General features: G+C 39.3%; 1 protein-coding gene across 1 annotated transcript in view; it reads left to right on the forward strand.

Annotated features, from left to right (window-relative positions):
- Nucleotides 337-15,588, forward strand: part of TIPARP (TCDD inducible poly(ADP-ribose) polymerase) — a 28,494-nt gene continuing 13,242 nt past the window's right edge. Inside the window, exons 1-2 of the mRNA XM_005669945.3 lie at nt 337-612; nt 3,508-4,463. Coding sequence (XP_005670002.1) covers nt 3,547-4,463 — 917 coding nt within the window. The 5' untranslated portion in view covers nt 337-612; nt 3,508-3,546. The remainder of the gene's footprint in view (nt 613-3,507; nt 4,464-15,588) is intronic.

Below are 15,588 nucleotides of genomic sequence, written 5' to 3' on the forward strand. Positions count from 1 at the left end.
GTTGTTCCGTTTCACATCCTCCTTCGGGCGCCTGGGTTTCTTCCAAACAAAGTGACCCTCCATCTGTCCGCAGGCAGGTGGAGCCCGCCCCACACAGGGCACACCTCCCCTCCTCACAACTGAGCAATTCTACAGGCTGGTAGGCGCAGACCCTTCCGACCCCTCCAGCGGCCAAAGGACACGCCCCCTCCAGAGAGCACGCGCCGCCGCACGCACATACATCTCGGCGCGCCTCCCGAGAGTGAGCGCGCACGCGCACGAGGGGCGGGCCTCCTTCCCGGCACCCACTGAGCTCCCCGTCCTCTCACTCCACCCCACCCCCCTGCTGCTCAGGCTCCGCCCCCGCGACGGGGCTGCTGAGAGGAGGCGACCGGAAGCCACTTTAAAGCAGAGCTCGAGGTGACAGGCGAACGAGCTGGATCGGGAGTGCAGTCGCGGCTTTTTGCGCTCCCGGCCGCGGAATGGCCCGTGCGCCACACACCGTGTCTCCGGCCTGCGACCCCTAGACGCCTGAGCCGGTTCTCCGCACCCACCCCCTGGCGCTGACACTGCCCGCGAGCCTGAGGCGCTGACTCGGCTCCTGTGGTCGGTTCTCTCAGGCTGCCGGTTCAGGTAAAGGGCTCCGGGTGGGCTTTGAGGGGCCGATGATGAGGGACTCTAGCTGGGTTGGTGGGTGCGGAAAGGGACGCCGGCCTCGCTGCCGGCTTTCACCGACCGGGGGTGATTGATGTTTAAACCGTGCCTTTTTGTACCGAATTCAGTCGGATCCCGTCAATATCGGGATGGCATTGGTCTACACTTCTTAGTCACTTCGGGCCTCTGGCAGGTGTATAAATCGAAGTAAGACACCGAAAGGTTTAGTCGGGGGCGCTGGCGGCTCATCATTCCCACTGAATTGTGGCGGCTCGGGGGCGCGTCTGTGTGGGTCGCCCCCATGGGGCAGACCCGGCTCTCTGAGGCGCAGATCGCAGGGGAGGGCACGGCCGCTGAGGGGAGCCTTCCGGCGGACCTGCGTTCCGGCTACAGCCCAGAAGTTTGCAGGCTGTTTTCAGATTAACTTTGAAGTCGTCTCCTTCCTCCCCGCCAGCCCGAGAAGTGCCTGCTGCTGCTGCGTTTCCCCGGCTCTTCTCGGGTCGGTCCTCGGAGCCCACAGGACGATCTTTTCAGGAAGGTTGTTCCGGGAGGGAAAGAGATTCACTGTGGAAGGCGGCGCAAGTGGCTTCTAGAAGGGAGGGCAGCAGGGGCAGGGGTCGCTCGTTGGGTGGGAGGAAGCTAGCCCGAGGGTTTGCGGGGCGCCGAGGGACAGGTGGGAGCTGGATGCTTGGAACACCCGGAATTGGCCGCGGTGCGGGGAGTTGCTGCGATCCGGGGCGCGGAGCTGCGCAAACGGTCGCAGCCAGCAGGAGGCGTCGCTCGGACCCAGGCTCGGATCCGGGCTTTGCTCTACGCCCGGCGGAGTCTTGAGTTTGGTGCAGGCGGTTTCCCAGGACCGTGCGAGGGGCCGGGAGTGCCCAAGAACTGAGGGCATCACGAGGTGAAGGGTGGAGCAGTGGGGCGCCTACGGCAGGAACTGGAGGAAGTGTCCTTCCAATCTTTATTTTTCTGTTATGCAAACTAATTGAGGAACTAGGTTCTAGTGACTTCCCCACTCCAGCCACTCCTCCACTTCTCTGCCCCTTCCGTGGTTTTATTTCCGAGTTTGACAGAGGGCAAAGATAGGAAAGTTGTAGCGTGTGTGTTTGCACCCGTACAAATGAACTGGGTCTCTGTTTTGCCTTGATTGGGTGTGATAGGAGTGGTTATTGTGTGTGTGTGTGTGTGTGTGCGTGCGTGCGTGCGTGGGGGAAGGCACAGGCCGGTTTGGTGTGGTGGAGAGGGAATACCACAATCTGTGCCAATTGTGCCTTGAGGCAAGAGCACCAAATGATGAATAATACCGCCTGGCTTGGCTGCTTTCCAGTTGATTTTATGTCTTATGTCAAGTCCCTCCTTCCTGAAGCTTTCCCTAACAATGCCAGCTCACACTAAACTCTCCTTTTCTACCTTTTCTTTTGTACTTAGCATGTACACTGAAACCTCGTCATATACTGTTTTCAGTTTTTCTCAGTTTGAGCATTATGCAGTTATTACACATGTAGATTTATGAATTTCTCCAGTTAGGTCTTTCATATTAATTTTTCTGGGGACTCGGTTTTCTCGTTTTGTTGCCATTGTTGACCCATAAAGGCTCACAGAACTAAACAATTAATAGGTGCTTTTTCTTCAATAATTCAGCCCCCCCCCCCCAGAAATGGAGCATCTACTGTGTGCATTGTGCCAGGCACAGTACTGGGTACCTGCGATGCATTCTTGATGAAGTCATGAGCCCTTGCATCAAAGATTTCTTTCAGTCTATTGGACAAGAGAGAAGAGGATTAATTGCTTTTCCCTACCCATTTTCCACCTGGCACAATGCTAAGTAAATATTTTCAGAATCAGTTAATGAAAGCTAGATTGTAGAAGAGACACCGTTTGTCATTTTACAAAGTTTTCTTTACTTTTTACTTTAAATTCTAGTGTTGTTTTCCCCCAGCCCCAGGAATCTGATTATTGAAGAAAGCATTTTTTTTAGTCTGAGTAGTTCATTAGGAATCTGAAATTTGGTGTGTTTTGTTTTCTTGTGTTATTTTTCTATAATATGCCTTTGTCTTTTCTTTTAAAAAAATGCATATATGTAACTTCTGAAGACCAGGAGGCCCCTTTCTGTATTAGGAAGTTGTATTTGGTTTCTAAAACACTGTGTGGTGGTTGTTGCTGATATAGCTTCTGTTGCTAAACAAGCCTTGGTATTCTTCCTCCAGTAGCAGTGATGTTTTGGGTATTGCAAAAGTAGAACCTTATCATTGTTGCGGAATGTATTGGAACTTTCTGAATCTAGAAATGCTTCACCAGGCTCCTGGCTTTCTCCCATGTAACATTTCAATTGAGAGCCCCTGTTTCCTAAGTATATATCCTCACACCTCAAATTCACTCATAAATAACTTTGAAGTTTTTCCTGCATTTGAAGAACTTTAAAAAAAAAAAAAAAGGAATACTTTTTGTTTCTTCAGGAGTTAGGCGACACAAACAACTACGAAGAGAACCACACAGCAGTGGAGATGTGGTTTCCCTGCTATCATCAGATATGCTTATTTCTATCCCTCATTTCCCACCCTGCCCTAGACTTACTGTAAAAATTCATATCCCAGTAGAATCACACATCATTGATATTAAGTCCACAAGTAAAAGTCAAGAGCCTACTGGAAGAGGCTCTTGCTTTTGCCTTTACCTGTGTGGGCTTTTGAATAACCTTGGCTGCTTTGGAACCTTGACTTCTCAATAAAATTTAAAACTGACCTGTAAAGATGAAATATAGTATAAGAGGAATGATTTCAGGGACTTGGAGACTAAAACAAAACATGTTGATGAATGAAGAGGATTCGGGTATTGTCAGCTTGTAAATGATCATCTTCTTTCCTTTCCCGGTAGGATTTTTAGACTGAAGAGCAGTTGGAGCTAATCCACATCATGGAAATGGAAACCACCGAACCTGAGCCAGACTGTGTGGTGCAGCCTCCCTCTCCTCCTGATGACTTTTCATGCCAAATGAGACTTTCTGAGAAGATCACTCCATTGAAGACTTGTTTTAAGAAGAAGGATCAGAAGAGATTAGGAACTGGAACCTTGAGGTCTTTGAGGCCAATATTAAACACCCTGCTAGAATCTGGCTCGCTTGATGGGGTTTTTAGATCTAGAAACCAGAGTACAGATGAGAGCGGCTTACATGAACCTATGGTGAAAAAACCCTTGGAAATCAATCCATCGTGTCCACCAGCAGAAAACAATATGTCTGTCCTGATTCCTGATGGGACAAATGTTGGGGGCCAAATAACAGAAGCCCATCCTCCCACTGATGCTCCAGAACAAGTGGTTCCAATCCAGGATCATAGCTTTCCACCAGAAGCCATCAGTGGGACAGTGGCAGATTCTACAGCAGGGCACTTCCAGACTGACCTTTTGCACCCAGTTTCAAGTGATGTTCCTACTAGTCCTGACTGCATAGACAAAGTCATGGATTACGTTCCAGGGGTTTTCCAAGATAACAGTTTTACAATCCAGTACATTTTGGACACCAGTGATAAGTTGAGTACCGAGCTCTTTCAGGACAAAAGTGAAGAGGCCTCCCTTGACCTTGTGTTTGAGCTGGTGAACCAGCTACAGTACCACACTCACCAAGAGAATGGAATTGAAATTTGCATGGACTTTTTGCAAGGCACTTGTATTTATGGCAGGGATTGTTTGAAGCACCACACGGTCTTGCCATATCATTGGCAGATCAAGAGGACAACTACTCAAAAATGGCAGAGTGTATCCAATGATTCTCAGGAGCACTTGGAAAGATTTTACTGTAACCCAGAGAATGATAGAATGAGAATGAAGTATGGGTATGTATTTATAACTACTTTACTAACTGTTAAGTCCTATAGAGGAGATAAAGAGGCTAAAAGCTTTGTAGGGTGGCTTCTTCAGTAGTCATCTAACAGATTTTATTCTTTTTTTCTACTGTTATTCTTTAGGCTGCATGCTATCCTGATTTTGCATGGTAGTTGAATGCAGGCTATTTATCTAACCAGACAGTGAAGGTTTTATTATTTGAACAATTCATGTATCACTCTGTGCAATATGTGTGTGACTGAAAAGTTGCATGTACATTGAGTGTTGTGAATCAAACATTATTTTAATCATATAGGAGAGCCTGCTCTTGAAAGAAAATCCATGGAAGATCTTATAAATTACAAATGCCTAATTTATCTAATTTTAAAGTTTTGCTAATTGAGTAGCTGCTATTTTTTTAAAGGAAAATAGTATTATTTGGACATTCTTGTGGCCCTGCTTTCATTTTGAATGATCCGAGCAATTTTTCTGTGAATGATTCCGGAATTCCTCCTGAACTTCTGAATCATACCCAAACATGTTATACCTTGCATCAAGTTATCTTAAAGCTTTTTACCATAGATTTTATTATTCTGTTTATCTTACAGATAAAATAAATTGTTCCACAACTCAGGGTATTTTTTAAACTTGAGTCTTTTAATAATGAATGAAGGGAAGATTTATGTTAATGGACATTTTTGTTTGTAATTTACATTAAAAAAACAGTTACCTTCATGTTTTTGTAGGCAAGACGTATATAAATAATTTGGTTCTTTTAGTATGGATGTCTAAGCTTTATGCATTAATAGGGAATTGAAATTTCCACATCTGAGTTCTTTAATGAACTTGAAAATGGAGAAAATATCTTTTTAGCAACTTAAATCATGAGATTAGAACTTTGCATCTTCTATTTCAAAAGCAATGTATGGAATAAGGTGAGAAATAATGTAAAGCCCAAGTTCAAAGTCGTCATTGTATAGAAGACCTCTTGAGATAGATGTAAGGTGTATATCCAGAATGTAGTTTTCCTGGTCATAAACGTATTCACTTGATAATATAATGCGTTCAAGACATTATCTTGTTTGGGTAGCAAAATTCTTAGATAAAGCTCAGTACTTTTGACTTTTTTTTAAAAGCAAGCATTGGAAGAGAAAAATGTTTTCCATTTTATCTTAAAAAAATCTTTTTAATAAGGTATTGTCCAAAATCTCTGTTGCTCTTGAACTAGCAACTCTAATTGGTTTGTCAGGGGTAATTAATTTTATATACTTTCAAAGCCACTGTAATCCTTCCATCTCCAGACTGCAAAACTGTTCAGAACAGTGACCTCCCACTTCACTCCTAGGAAACAAATTTCCAATCTGCTGAGTACTTCAGCATCTTGGTACATTAAGTTTCTATCTGTTTGAATTGGTCAGGAAGAAACTAGCAGGATTATTGTCCAACACATTATGTTCTGTTACCACGAGCAAGGCAATACAGGTATTTTGATTCTGGAAAATGCAGGAACTCTTTAAGACAGCAGCATATTGAGTATGTTATCCATTGGTAAAATTTCTTTGCTGAAGAACAGACATATGCATTGTTGGATCAGTTATAAAGTAGTTGCAGTGAGTGCTTGATTTCCAAATGAGCTTTAATGAGGTGAAGTAATGTTTATTTGACACTTGAGAGGAAAAGTATGAGTGAATTATAATTATTATTGCTGCTGCTACATTGTTAATGGTAGTAAGTGGTCCTGTCCCTATAAAAATAGCAAAAACTATTAACAGTTAATTACTAGTAAAGTGAAGTTCTCCATGGAGTACAGTAAGAAATGTTAAAAGATTGTAGATACCTAAGTGTCAAAAATCAGGCTTTTGGAAAGTTGACCTGTGGTCAGTACAACCTGGTTTTCCTTGTATTCCAAAGCGATGTTGTGTTTCCTGGCAACAAGATGCAGATAACGGCATGTTGAGCCTTGCTGAGAGATTCACAAACAAGCTGGAGCAGCCCAGGTTCACATGGTTACCACATTATTTGGCTAAAGCTATTAATCTCTGTGGTCAGGCCTGTAAAGCTGGTCTATCTGTGCAGATTGCACATAACCAGGAAGTGTGTGTTCAGCTGTGTATATGCCCAAGTCAAATCCAGCAGTCTTTGGATTCAGGAATAATGAATGGCAGTTGTTTATCCCACTTGTTTTCAGCAGTGTATATGACTTGGTGAATCATTATTATATGCTATACCCATAATAGTTCATTGTGTGGAACTTGGGGAAAGTTCATAGTTCTGAGTTTCTAGCATAGAAGTTCATAGTTTCAAACTGTATAGATAAAATTCTTTGTTTTGAAAATGGATTTAACATTTAAATTAATCCAGGTTAGGTGTGCAATGTTCATTTTATTCTCAAAGAATGAGTGAAGAGAAAGTTGTGCCAGATAAGTTCACAGGTCCCTTCCAACTCTTTAGTCAAGATGCTTAGATACTAAAAACACATGTAAAAGAGGATTTCAATAATAAAAATGCTCATTGGAGTTCCCGTTGTGGCCCAGCGGTAACGAACCCGACTAGTATCCATGAGGATGCGGGTTAGATCCCTGGCCTCACTCAGTTGGTGTTGCTGTGAGCTAGGGTGTAGATTGCAGATCTGGTATTGTTGTGGTTGTGATGTAGGCTGGCAGCTACAGCTCCAATTTGACCCCTGTCCTGGGAATTTCCATATGCTGCAGGTTCGGCTCTAAAAAGACAAAAATAAAAATGCTCATTTGGCTCATTATAATGAAATTATTTTAATTATTTTCCAATTGTGCCTTCACCTCAAATTTTGATATTATCCCATCTTGCTCGATTACTGCTTTTGTATGTCTTCAAATGTTAATTGCCAACATCAAATGGAAACAAGTTGTATGTAAGAACTCCCCATTTTTAGATGTTGAGGCTTCTTTTGCACACAGGATGGGCTTTGGAGAATTTCCAAATTACAAATATGCAGTTAAGAAAACAACATCCAATGTTGTGTTTTCGATTGAGAAAACATAGTCTCTTAATAGTTTCGGCACTCATCCTTCGTGGAAAATGATACTAAATGGCTGGACTAAGCAGTTTTAAAAGAGTCTCACTAACCTGCGGGATACTATTGTGGATAATTCAAATTGTGGACAATGTGCATATTTCCCTTTAGCAACTGAGATCACCATTGGTTTTCACATTACATTAATTTGAAAGTGTGCCAGAACAGTCTTCTAGTTTTTATCCATCCATAAGGAAGAGTCACTGTGTTGACCTTATTCTGGAGGTAATCTAAAGGTGAAAATATGACCGGTTTTATTTTCTAATTCTGAATTTCTTGAAAAGGGGGGCAGTGAAGAAGAAAGTTGCAAAATTTGACTCGATGGTTTTTTTTCTCAGAAGACTGTATTGCCCTCTTTAGAATTAAAAGTTATTGATGAAAAGATTTTTACTTGCCATGGCTTAAGCCTAGAGTGTTGTTATAGTCTTAGTTCATTAGTTTTGAGTGATTTTGATTGGTAATTCCTCTTAGAAATTTGTTTTTGTTTTTTAAAAAACTGTCCAAGGGACAATACCATTAGAAGACTTCACAGCTGCTCTGAAAGAAGACAAGTAGAATTCCATATTAGTGATAATAAAGAGCATGTACTATTCTTCTCTATATGACTTGCAGAGTGGATTGTCTTAGAGCAAGCTCCTGACTGAACTCTACTGGAATAGTTAAATTAGCCAAGTTAGCTCTGGCCTGCACAGCTGTGATGATGTATGAACTAACTCATTATGTGTTATTGATAACACTGGAGAGAGGAGAACAGCTGAAACTTACTATGCCTTGTGACTTTTTGGTATTTCTTGAATATACACAGCTGGATGAGTTTGAATTTATTTTAAAAATTCCTGCCTAAGAGAAAGAGAGAGCTCCATAAGCAGAGAACTGTTTGAAGTGACTTTCAAAATGTGTGTCTTGTGCTTTAGAATGAAGCAATCCAATGAATTATTTTTTGTACCTCTTTATGATGCTATTTACATATGAAATAAAACTAATTGGCTTCTGTCTATACTAATCCAGGGAAGTCAGTGGGTCTGTGTAGAGCTGTCATGGGAATCAATAGCAATCATTCATTTATTCCTTTTTTGGTTTTGTCAGTAAGCAGATTAGACTTTTTGAAGCAGCTGTCACCTGGCTTCAGGTTGGGGTCAGTCGGTTCCTGATGTATTCATAGTAATGAAAATGAACCTTGCAAAAAGCAAGGATGTATAAGTTTTAAATCAGACAGTTGGAAGAAATAACTTACAAGGTTATCTGGCAGTTCCTAAAAGTAAGTGTATGCCACATTATACATTTTCTCATTGAGTTGACTCTAAAGCTTTTACTTTTTATTTATTGTAAATAAACAGAAAAAAGTAATACAACACTGAAAACTTCATTCTGCACATGTGAACATGCAAAAAATGCAACTTTTGATTGATTACTGTGTTTCTGTAAAACTATTTCCTATTGTTTCACTAGAATATCTTAATTTGCATTCTACCATAAAGGAAAGGTAAATTCTTAAATTCCTTCTGTTCATCTTTGATCTTAATGACCCTTAGTTTCATATTAGGTTTGGGGACTTTTTCTAAAGGGTGTGAAGCAGTATGTAGCCCTTATAAACTTTGACTACTTCAGGGAATACTAAAATGCAGCCATTTGAGATTGTGACTGTTTTCCTATGGCCTCTTTTGTGTCTTATCTCCTTATTTGAGACCACTAGATTCTGCAAACTTGGTCTGATGGTAATAATTTTGATCACTTTTAAATTAGGACCTGAAGTCCTCTTAAGCTAGGTCAGCAACCTTTGATCATTACCAGTATCCTGTTTTTGAGTTGCACTTGTCTTTTTGTGGAAGGAAAGCTTAACGCTTTTGAGTTGCAAGATGATTCTTGATTATTAAGGCTGGTTCAAATTGGATACTGGTAAGTTTTACAAGAAACTCCCTTTATAATAAAGGCAGTAGAGTTTCTCTTTTAAAATAAATCTGAAAGTCTTAAGCTAAAATGAAGTGAATATGAGTGATTTTTTGTATCTTTGGAAGAGTGCTTTGGGTTGAGTCATTTTGTGTTTCATTTTGGGCTTGAAGGTTATAGCTTAAGATCTTAGGGTAAACTATACTTTGAAACACCTTGAACAGAAACTATATAAAAGAATAAAATACTTCTAATTAGAGTCCACCATTTCTAGAAACAAACAAGTCATGTTTTTAGATATGAAGGAGCTCCTCTAACAAAACCAAATATTCTTTTTATAATTATAGATTATTTATGGTAGTGCTTTCTAGGGACCAGGGATCATAATGCACAGACTCACCTCTTTTTAAAATCCCTGTAAGTGTTAAACCTAATCCAGCCCAATCCCTAACACATTAACTGAAAGCCTCGAATTTCTAATGTAGATGAATTCCTTGTTAATGGGGGGATTTGAAATTACAAGGGGTAGGTTCTGAAATACATTTTGAAATGAAAGGATTTTATATAAAAATAGATTCCTTTTATTCAACTTGGTAGTTTGATTTATATTTGATTTGTACAAAAGATAGTAATGCAGTCTTGTGCTAAACATGACCAGTTCTATGATCAGGAACTCAAATTTTAGAAGTTGATTATATTAATTAATTTATGATTATGAAACTTCCAGTTTTCCTTGCTGACCTAGCCAGTTGCTGTTGCTAAGACAAGCATAGAAGGGAGTTAAGTAAGCATTCCTATTTGCCGTGACCACACAACAAAATATGTCTGTCTCCTCGATCTTTCTCTGCTATGTGCTGTTTACTTACTGGTAACACCCACTTGACCAGTAAAGAACCTTTGCATGGTCATCACAATGAAAGGATAAACGTGTATGAGACTGAGAATACTAGAGCAACTGTTCCTTTTCACATTCTACAGAAATCAGTGATTTTGCAAGTATGTGTGCCACAGAATGTTGTGTAAGGAATGTATTTAAATCCCTCATGGCTAAGTTGTTTGAGAAAGAGTTTGGGAAATTTGTATTCTTTATGCAAATGTATATCCTTTGTTTTGGTGCTGTTGCTTCTAAGCATAAGGAATGATTTGTGAACAGTCTTATGTTGAAACTTAGCACTTCTCACAATAATTGGAAATGCCACATTTATAGGAATTTCTCTTTATTACATTAATTTTTTTTTTCATTTTAGGATTAAGTGATTCTTAAACCATGTCCCTTCTCATTTGACATGTACCTATAGAGTTTGTGTGATTTTCTTTGCTCTAAGTTTTTACCAGCACTGAATAGTCAGTGAAGAATCATAGGAGTAGGGGCCCAAGGGTGAACTTTGCTTGCATTTTAGTGCATGTGCTTTCAGTCTTGCCTGCACCCTGTGATCTTCACAGCTCTTGCAGCTGATCAGGGCTTGGGGAGGGCAAATGGCACAAAACACTCTAAATAATTTCCTGCTGCGGTTGGTCTTTGGTTTCTGACTGTCACCTGGCTTTGCCTTTTCATTTCCAGGCATGGTGAGAATAAAAATAAGCACAGGAGAAATACTAGGCTTGCCTTCCAAGGTAATAACAGAAAGACATCCTTGAATGGGGGGGTAGAGAATGTGAAACAGAAGGAACTTTGCTTGCTTGCTTTCTGATTGTCCAAATGCTGCCACGTGTCAGAAGTACTGTGTAAAGTGTTCTACAATTAGTCACTAAAAATTAATTTAGACCTGTCTTAACTAATTGATAAGATTGAAAGAAACCTGGCTTTGTAAAATCCCTCTCTCCTAGGAAAAGTAACTGACCTAAGGCCCTATTGAGAGGTTTTGTGGTCATAGTTTACAAAACCTAGACGATAAAAAAATTCTCTTAATATGCTTTCTGTAGAAATTTTTTTTTTCCTTTCAGAAATGTACTTTTAAAACTCCCAGGGAGGTCACTTTGCTATATAGCAGAAATTGACAGAACATCATAAATCAACTATAATAAAAATTTTTTTAAATTTAATTATCTCAGGGAAAAAAAAATCTCACAGGGAGTGATAGATTCTTTATATAGTTTGTATACATTTAAATCTCTCATGTTAAGAGCCTCTTATATCTGTTCTCATAATAAACCATCAATGAGTGTATTTTTAATTTGATATTTATCAATTAGTTTGTACTAATTGGGGAAAAAGGCAAAATTGAGAAAATTCTAAATAAAAACGTTTTTTAAAGGTGTTTATAATTTTAAAAGTTAATTCAAAAATAAATTAAGCTAATATAGGTATATTACTAGGGGTTATTGGAGGACATATTTTATGATAATTTTATAATTAGTATCTCATTTATGTGTAAATGCATTCTGAATTTGAGATTATTTGAAAACTATTTTCAGCAATTTTAGCATTTACATACAACTGATTTTATAATTATGTAGAAAAGTTTTATAAGTAAATAATTTCAGCCCATTTTAAATGCTGTCAAATTTCATATTCACAAAATTTAATTAATCAGTTGAGTATTTGGCAGGCAATTTTAAATTGTCTACTTTGATGTAAGAAGTCTCTCAGTTTTAAAAATATTTCATGTAACAAAGGGGATATTTACTCATCCTTATAGAAAGCAACAACTATAAATTAAGGTAGTATAATACATGATACATTTTAAAAAAATCTATTGTGTGCTTTCTGTCCCAGCTGTTCTGTAGAAATTAAGTTTCGCTTCCTCTTCAGGCCCTGGGTGAGAAGTATGTCTCACTTAAGTTACCTTCTAGGAGCCTCAGGACATGTGACTGAACTGGGATAAAAGTTAAGGCTGTATGACATTTCTGATGTCTTCAATGTGCAAAATTTAATCTCATGCCTCCATAAATAGCAGTGAGGTCTTCTGATTTCATAAGTATAATTTTTATTTATGAAAGATTTTAGGCTTATCCACATCTTATTAAAAAGTTCTTTTGCATTCTTTGCTTTGATCTGATAGTTTCATAATAAAAACAAAACAAAACAAAAAAGCCCAGTGTAACAGTATTTTAGGAGGTTCTCTTCCTCAATGGCTATTGTAATTTGCTCTAAGTGGTTGTATGGCATACGATTTCTTAGGGATTTAGGAGACTAAGTGTACTCAGATAGATGGTCATGTCCTAGTACAAAATTTTTTGAGATAAACTGTTATGTGTTTGTTTAGTTCCCCCACATGCTTTTGGAGAATACTGAATTACAAAAGCTTAAAACAAGGGATCCTTTCATTTAGAAAGCCTACCTTCCTGCCTTTTTTCTCCTATTTCTTATCCACTCATTTTTATTTCACTGTGTTCAGTTCTAGGATCACTTTAACACTACAGATTAGGTGTCCAGCAATTTGTAAATCAAACATGAGGTTTAGCATACAGATAAGTGTGATTCCATACAGTGTCCATTCACTAACTTAGTGTCTTCTCACTCACCCCATTCCAAGATGTCCTAGGAGGAACAGGTAAGCAGCACACACAGACACAAGTTTGCCCTAAGAAAGCTGATCCCCAGAAACTCAATGAATCTTAAAGTAGGGAATATTTTTACCTACCTAAAAACCTTTTGAGGTAAATCCATGATCCAGGCTTAATGTTAATTGTTTTACAGAGTGATCTGAGCCTCAGCAGTACTGCTTAGATTAGGTTAGGGTCTCTGTAGAGGTGGGCAGATTTAATTGAAAGTCAACATTTGATTCTTAGCCTGCTAATAACTACTGAGGGCCATATGCATAATAATGTTAAAAAAAAACCTCCCAATTTTGATTTGTAGATATGTCTATGTCTTGTACTACTTCTGGATGAAAAGGGGAAAACCCAGTTTTATTACCAGGACCCAATGTCATAGTGTAGAAATTAAGTAGAGAATTTTAACCTCTGATTAAATATTTAAAGATGTTTCTTTGTATATAAGCAACATACAAAGATAGATAATTTTATGGATAATTTTTATTGCCTCCTCCAATAGCTTTGTGCTATTCATTTGAGTTAGTGTTGGCAAAAAATCTTAATTGGTAACAGAATAAATGTCAGTTACTATACTTCTAAAGCAAAACGTTAGGAGTACATAGTCCTCTGAAGTTTAATAACTACACTGCTTTCACAAAGTATGTTGGTATTATATATGCCATGGCTTTGATTCTCATCACCTTGTAACATATTTGAAGGGATATATAAGCTGTCAGATATTCCAGCATTGCTAAATGAGTTCCTGGAAACATCAAAGCCAGGTATCAAAAGCCAGCTATATTTTGTGCGCCTGTGAAATTTCTTTAGCAGCAGTGAACATACCCCATCTGTCATGCCTGTCTCAAGTCTGTAGCAGAAGAGCCTAAAGACTCTCTGTACTGCATTTGATCTTTATCCTTCTATCATTATAACCCTCAGTTTTGGGAAACAGCTTCACTTCACATCATAGTAATAAATAATTGTTATCTGGTTAATCCAGCTGATTAGGGTGGGTGTTGATTAGTTTGAGGTCACAGGCTTATCCTTGTAGAAACCAGTTCTCTCTTATAGGCAGGAAGCCAAGGTTCCGAAGTCTAACCCATTTGGTTAAAACTGTACAGAGTAGGGTCCAGAAAACTTTATACTTAATTGACCTTTTCTAAAGTCTGAGTTTTTTATTTTATTTGCATCAAAATCCCACTTAAAATATGTTCCATCTCTTGTAGTTCCTGTCCCATTTAATGACACCATTATCCAGTCTCCCAGATCAGAAACATGGCATGCATGCATCCTGGACTCTTTCCATCCCCTTCACATGTAATCTTCCTCCATGCAGTTGGTCTAAGTTAAACATTCTCACAGCATCCCCACTGCTGCCCCCTTAGTTCTTCACCATTATTTGTCTCCTGTGCAGTTCTAGTAGCTATAGATGACTAAGCATACAATAATAAATATTAATAGTGATGCTAATAAATATTTAGCAAGTAAGTGCCTGCTTCCACCCTCCCCCATCTTTCCCCACCTCTTCTACCAAAAATAAATCAGTCCTCCATATCACTGCTGTTGGAGCGACCTTTGTAAAAGGCAAGTGTGACCCTTGTTGAAAATCCACCAGTGATTCCTGCTGCCCACAGAATCAAGTCCTAACCTCTTAACCCAGCATACAAGCATACAAAGCTCCTCATTGTCTGCCCCAGCCAACCTATCCAGTTGGGTCTTTTCTCCTATCATCTAGCTCACTTGCTCTCTCTTTCTCTCTCTGTCTCTCTCTGTCTCTGTCTCTCTCTCTCTCACACACACACACACACACACATTCCTACACAAACTGCGTGTGTTGCTCAGTGCTCTTGGGTCTCTTGTGTCTCTCTCTTGATTTGCTTCTACATGTGTCAGTCACTCTGCATGTGGTGTACTTCCTCTTGTTTACTGCCTGGTGGCTGGCCAGACTTGGCTATCATTTCATGCACTCTGGGACACCTCCTTTGACCACCTTTCATGACTCCCTTCCCAGCAGTTAGGCCCTTTGCTTCTGGATTGTTCCCAGACCACCTTTGTGCCACATTTCACACCTGCCACAGGGTTTGCTTGTCTCTCTTTCCCCACTGATCCTGGCATTTTGCCTTTTTCGTCTTATTCCCAACCCATAGCCCAGTACCTAATCAGGGTGTTTATTAAAGATTACTTTTGTTTGTTGTCAATTGTCACATTTCTTTCTTGTTTTCAAACAGTTTATAGAGAAATTGCCTAAATTGGTTACACTTTACTGGGAGCTCCCAAATGCATAATCCCAAGAACTATTTATTTAACAGAGAGATCATGTCCTTACTAATTTGTTTCATTCAGCAACTATTTCTTTAATAGTTTTGGTTTTCATTACAGCTCTATCATTTATGTTACAGGGCTTTTTACTTTTTTAGTATCTGAAATATACATAGAAGAAATGGTGTGTGGGACATACTTTCTGACTTGGTGTGGGTGTTGGTACTCTATGCGTTGATAATATGTGTTGGAGATGTTGGTATGTCAAGATATTTGTTGAGTAGGAAGAGAACCATTGTTAGAAAGCATCTAAATTATGAGAATGGGTGTCCTTTTTAGAATTTTAAATTAGTTTTGTATCTGGATTCTTATTTTGGTATGTGTGGTGGTGTATTTGTTGGTAAAGCATGGGGACCTAGAATTGTTAATATTTCAGCAGTTCATGTTCAATTTTCCCATTA

This window comes from Sus scrofa, chromosome 13 (genome assembly GCF_000003025.6).
Source record: "Sus scrofa isolate TJ Tabasco breed Duroc chromosome 13, Sscrofa11.1, whole genome shotgun sequence".
In the NCBI taxonomy this organism is placed as follows: Eukaryota; Metazoa; Chordata; class Mammalia; order Artiodactyla; family Suidae; genus Sus; species Sus scrofa.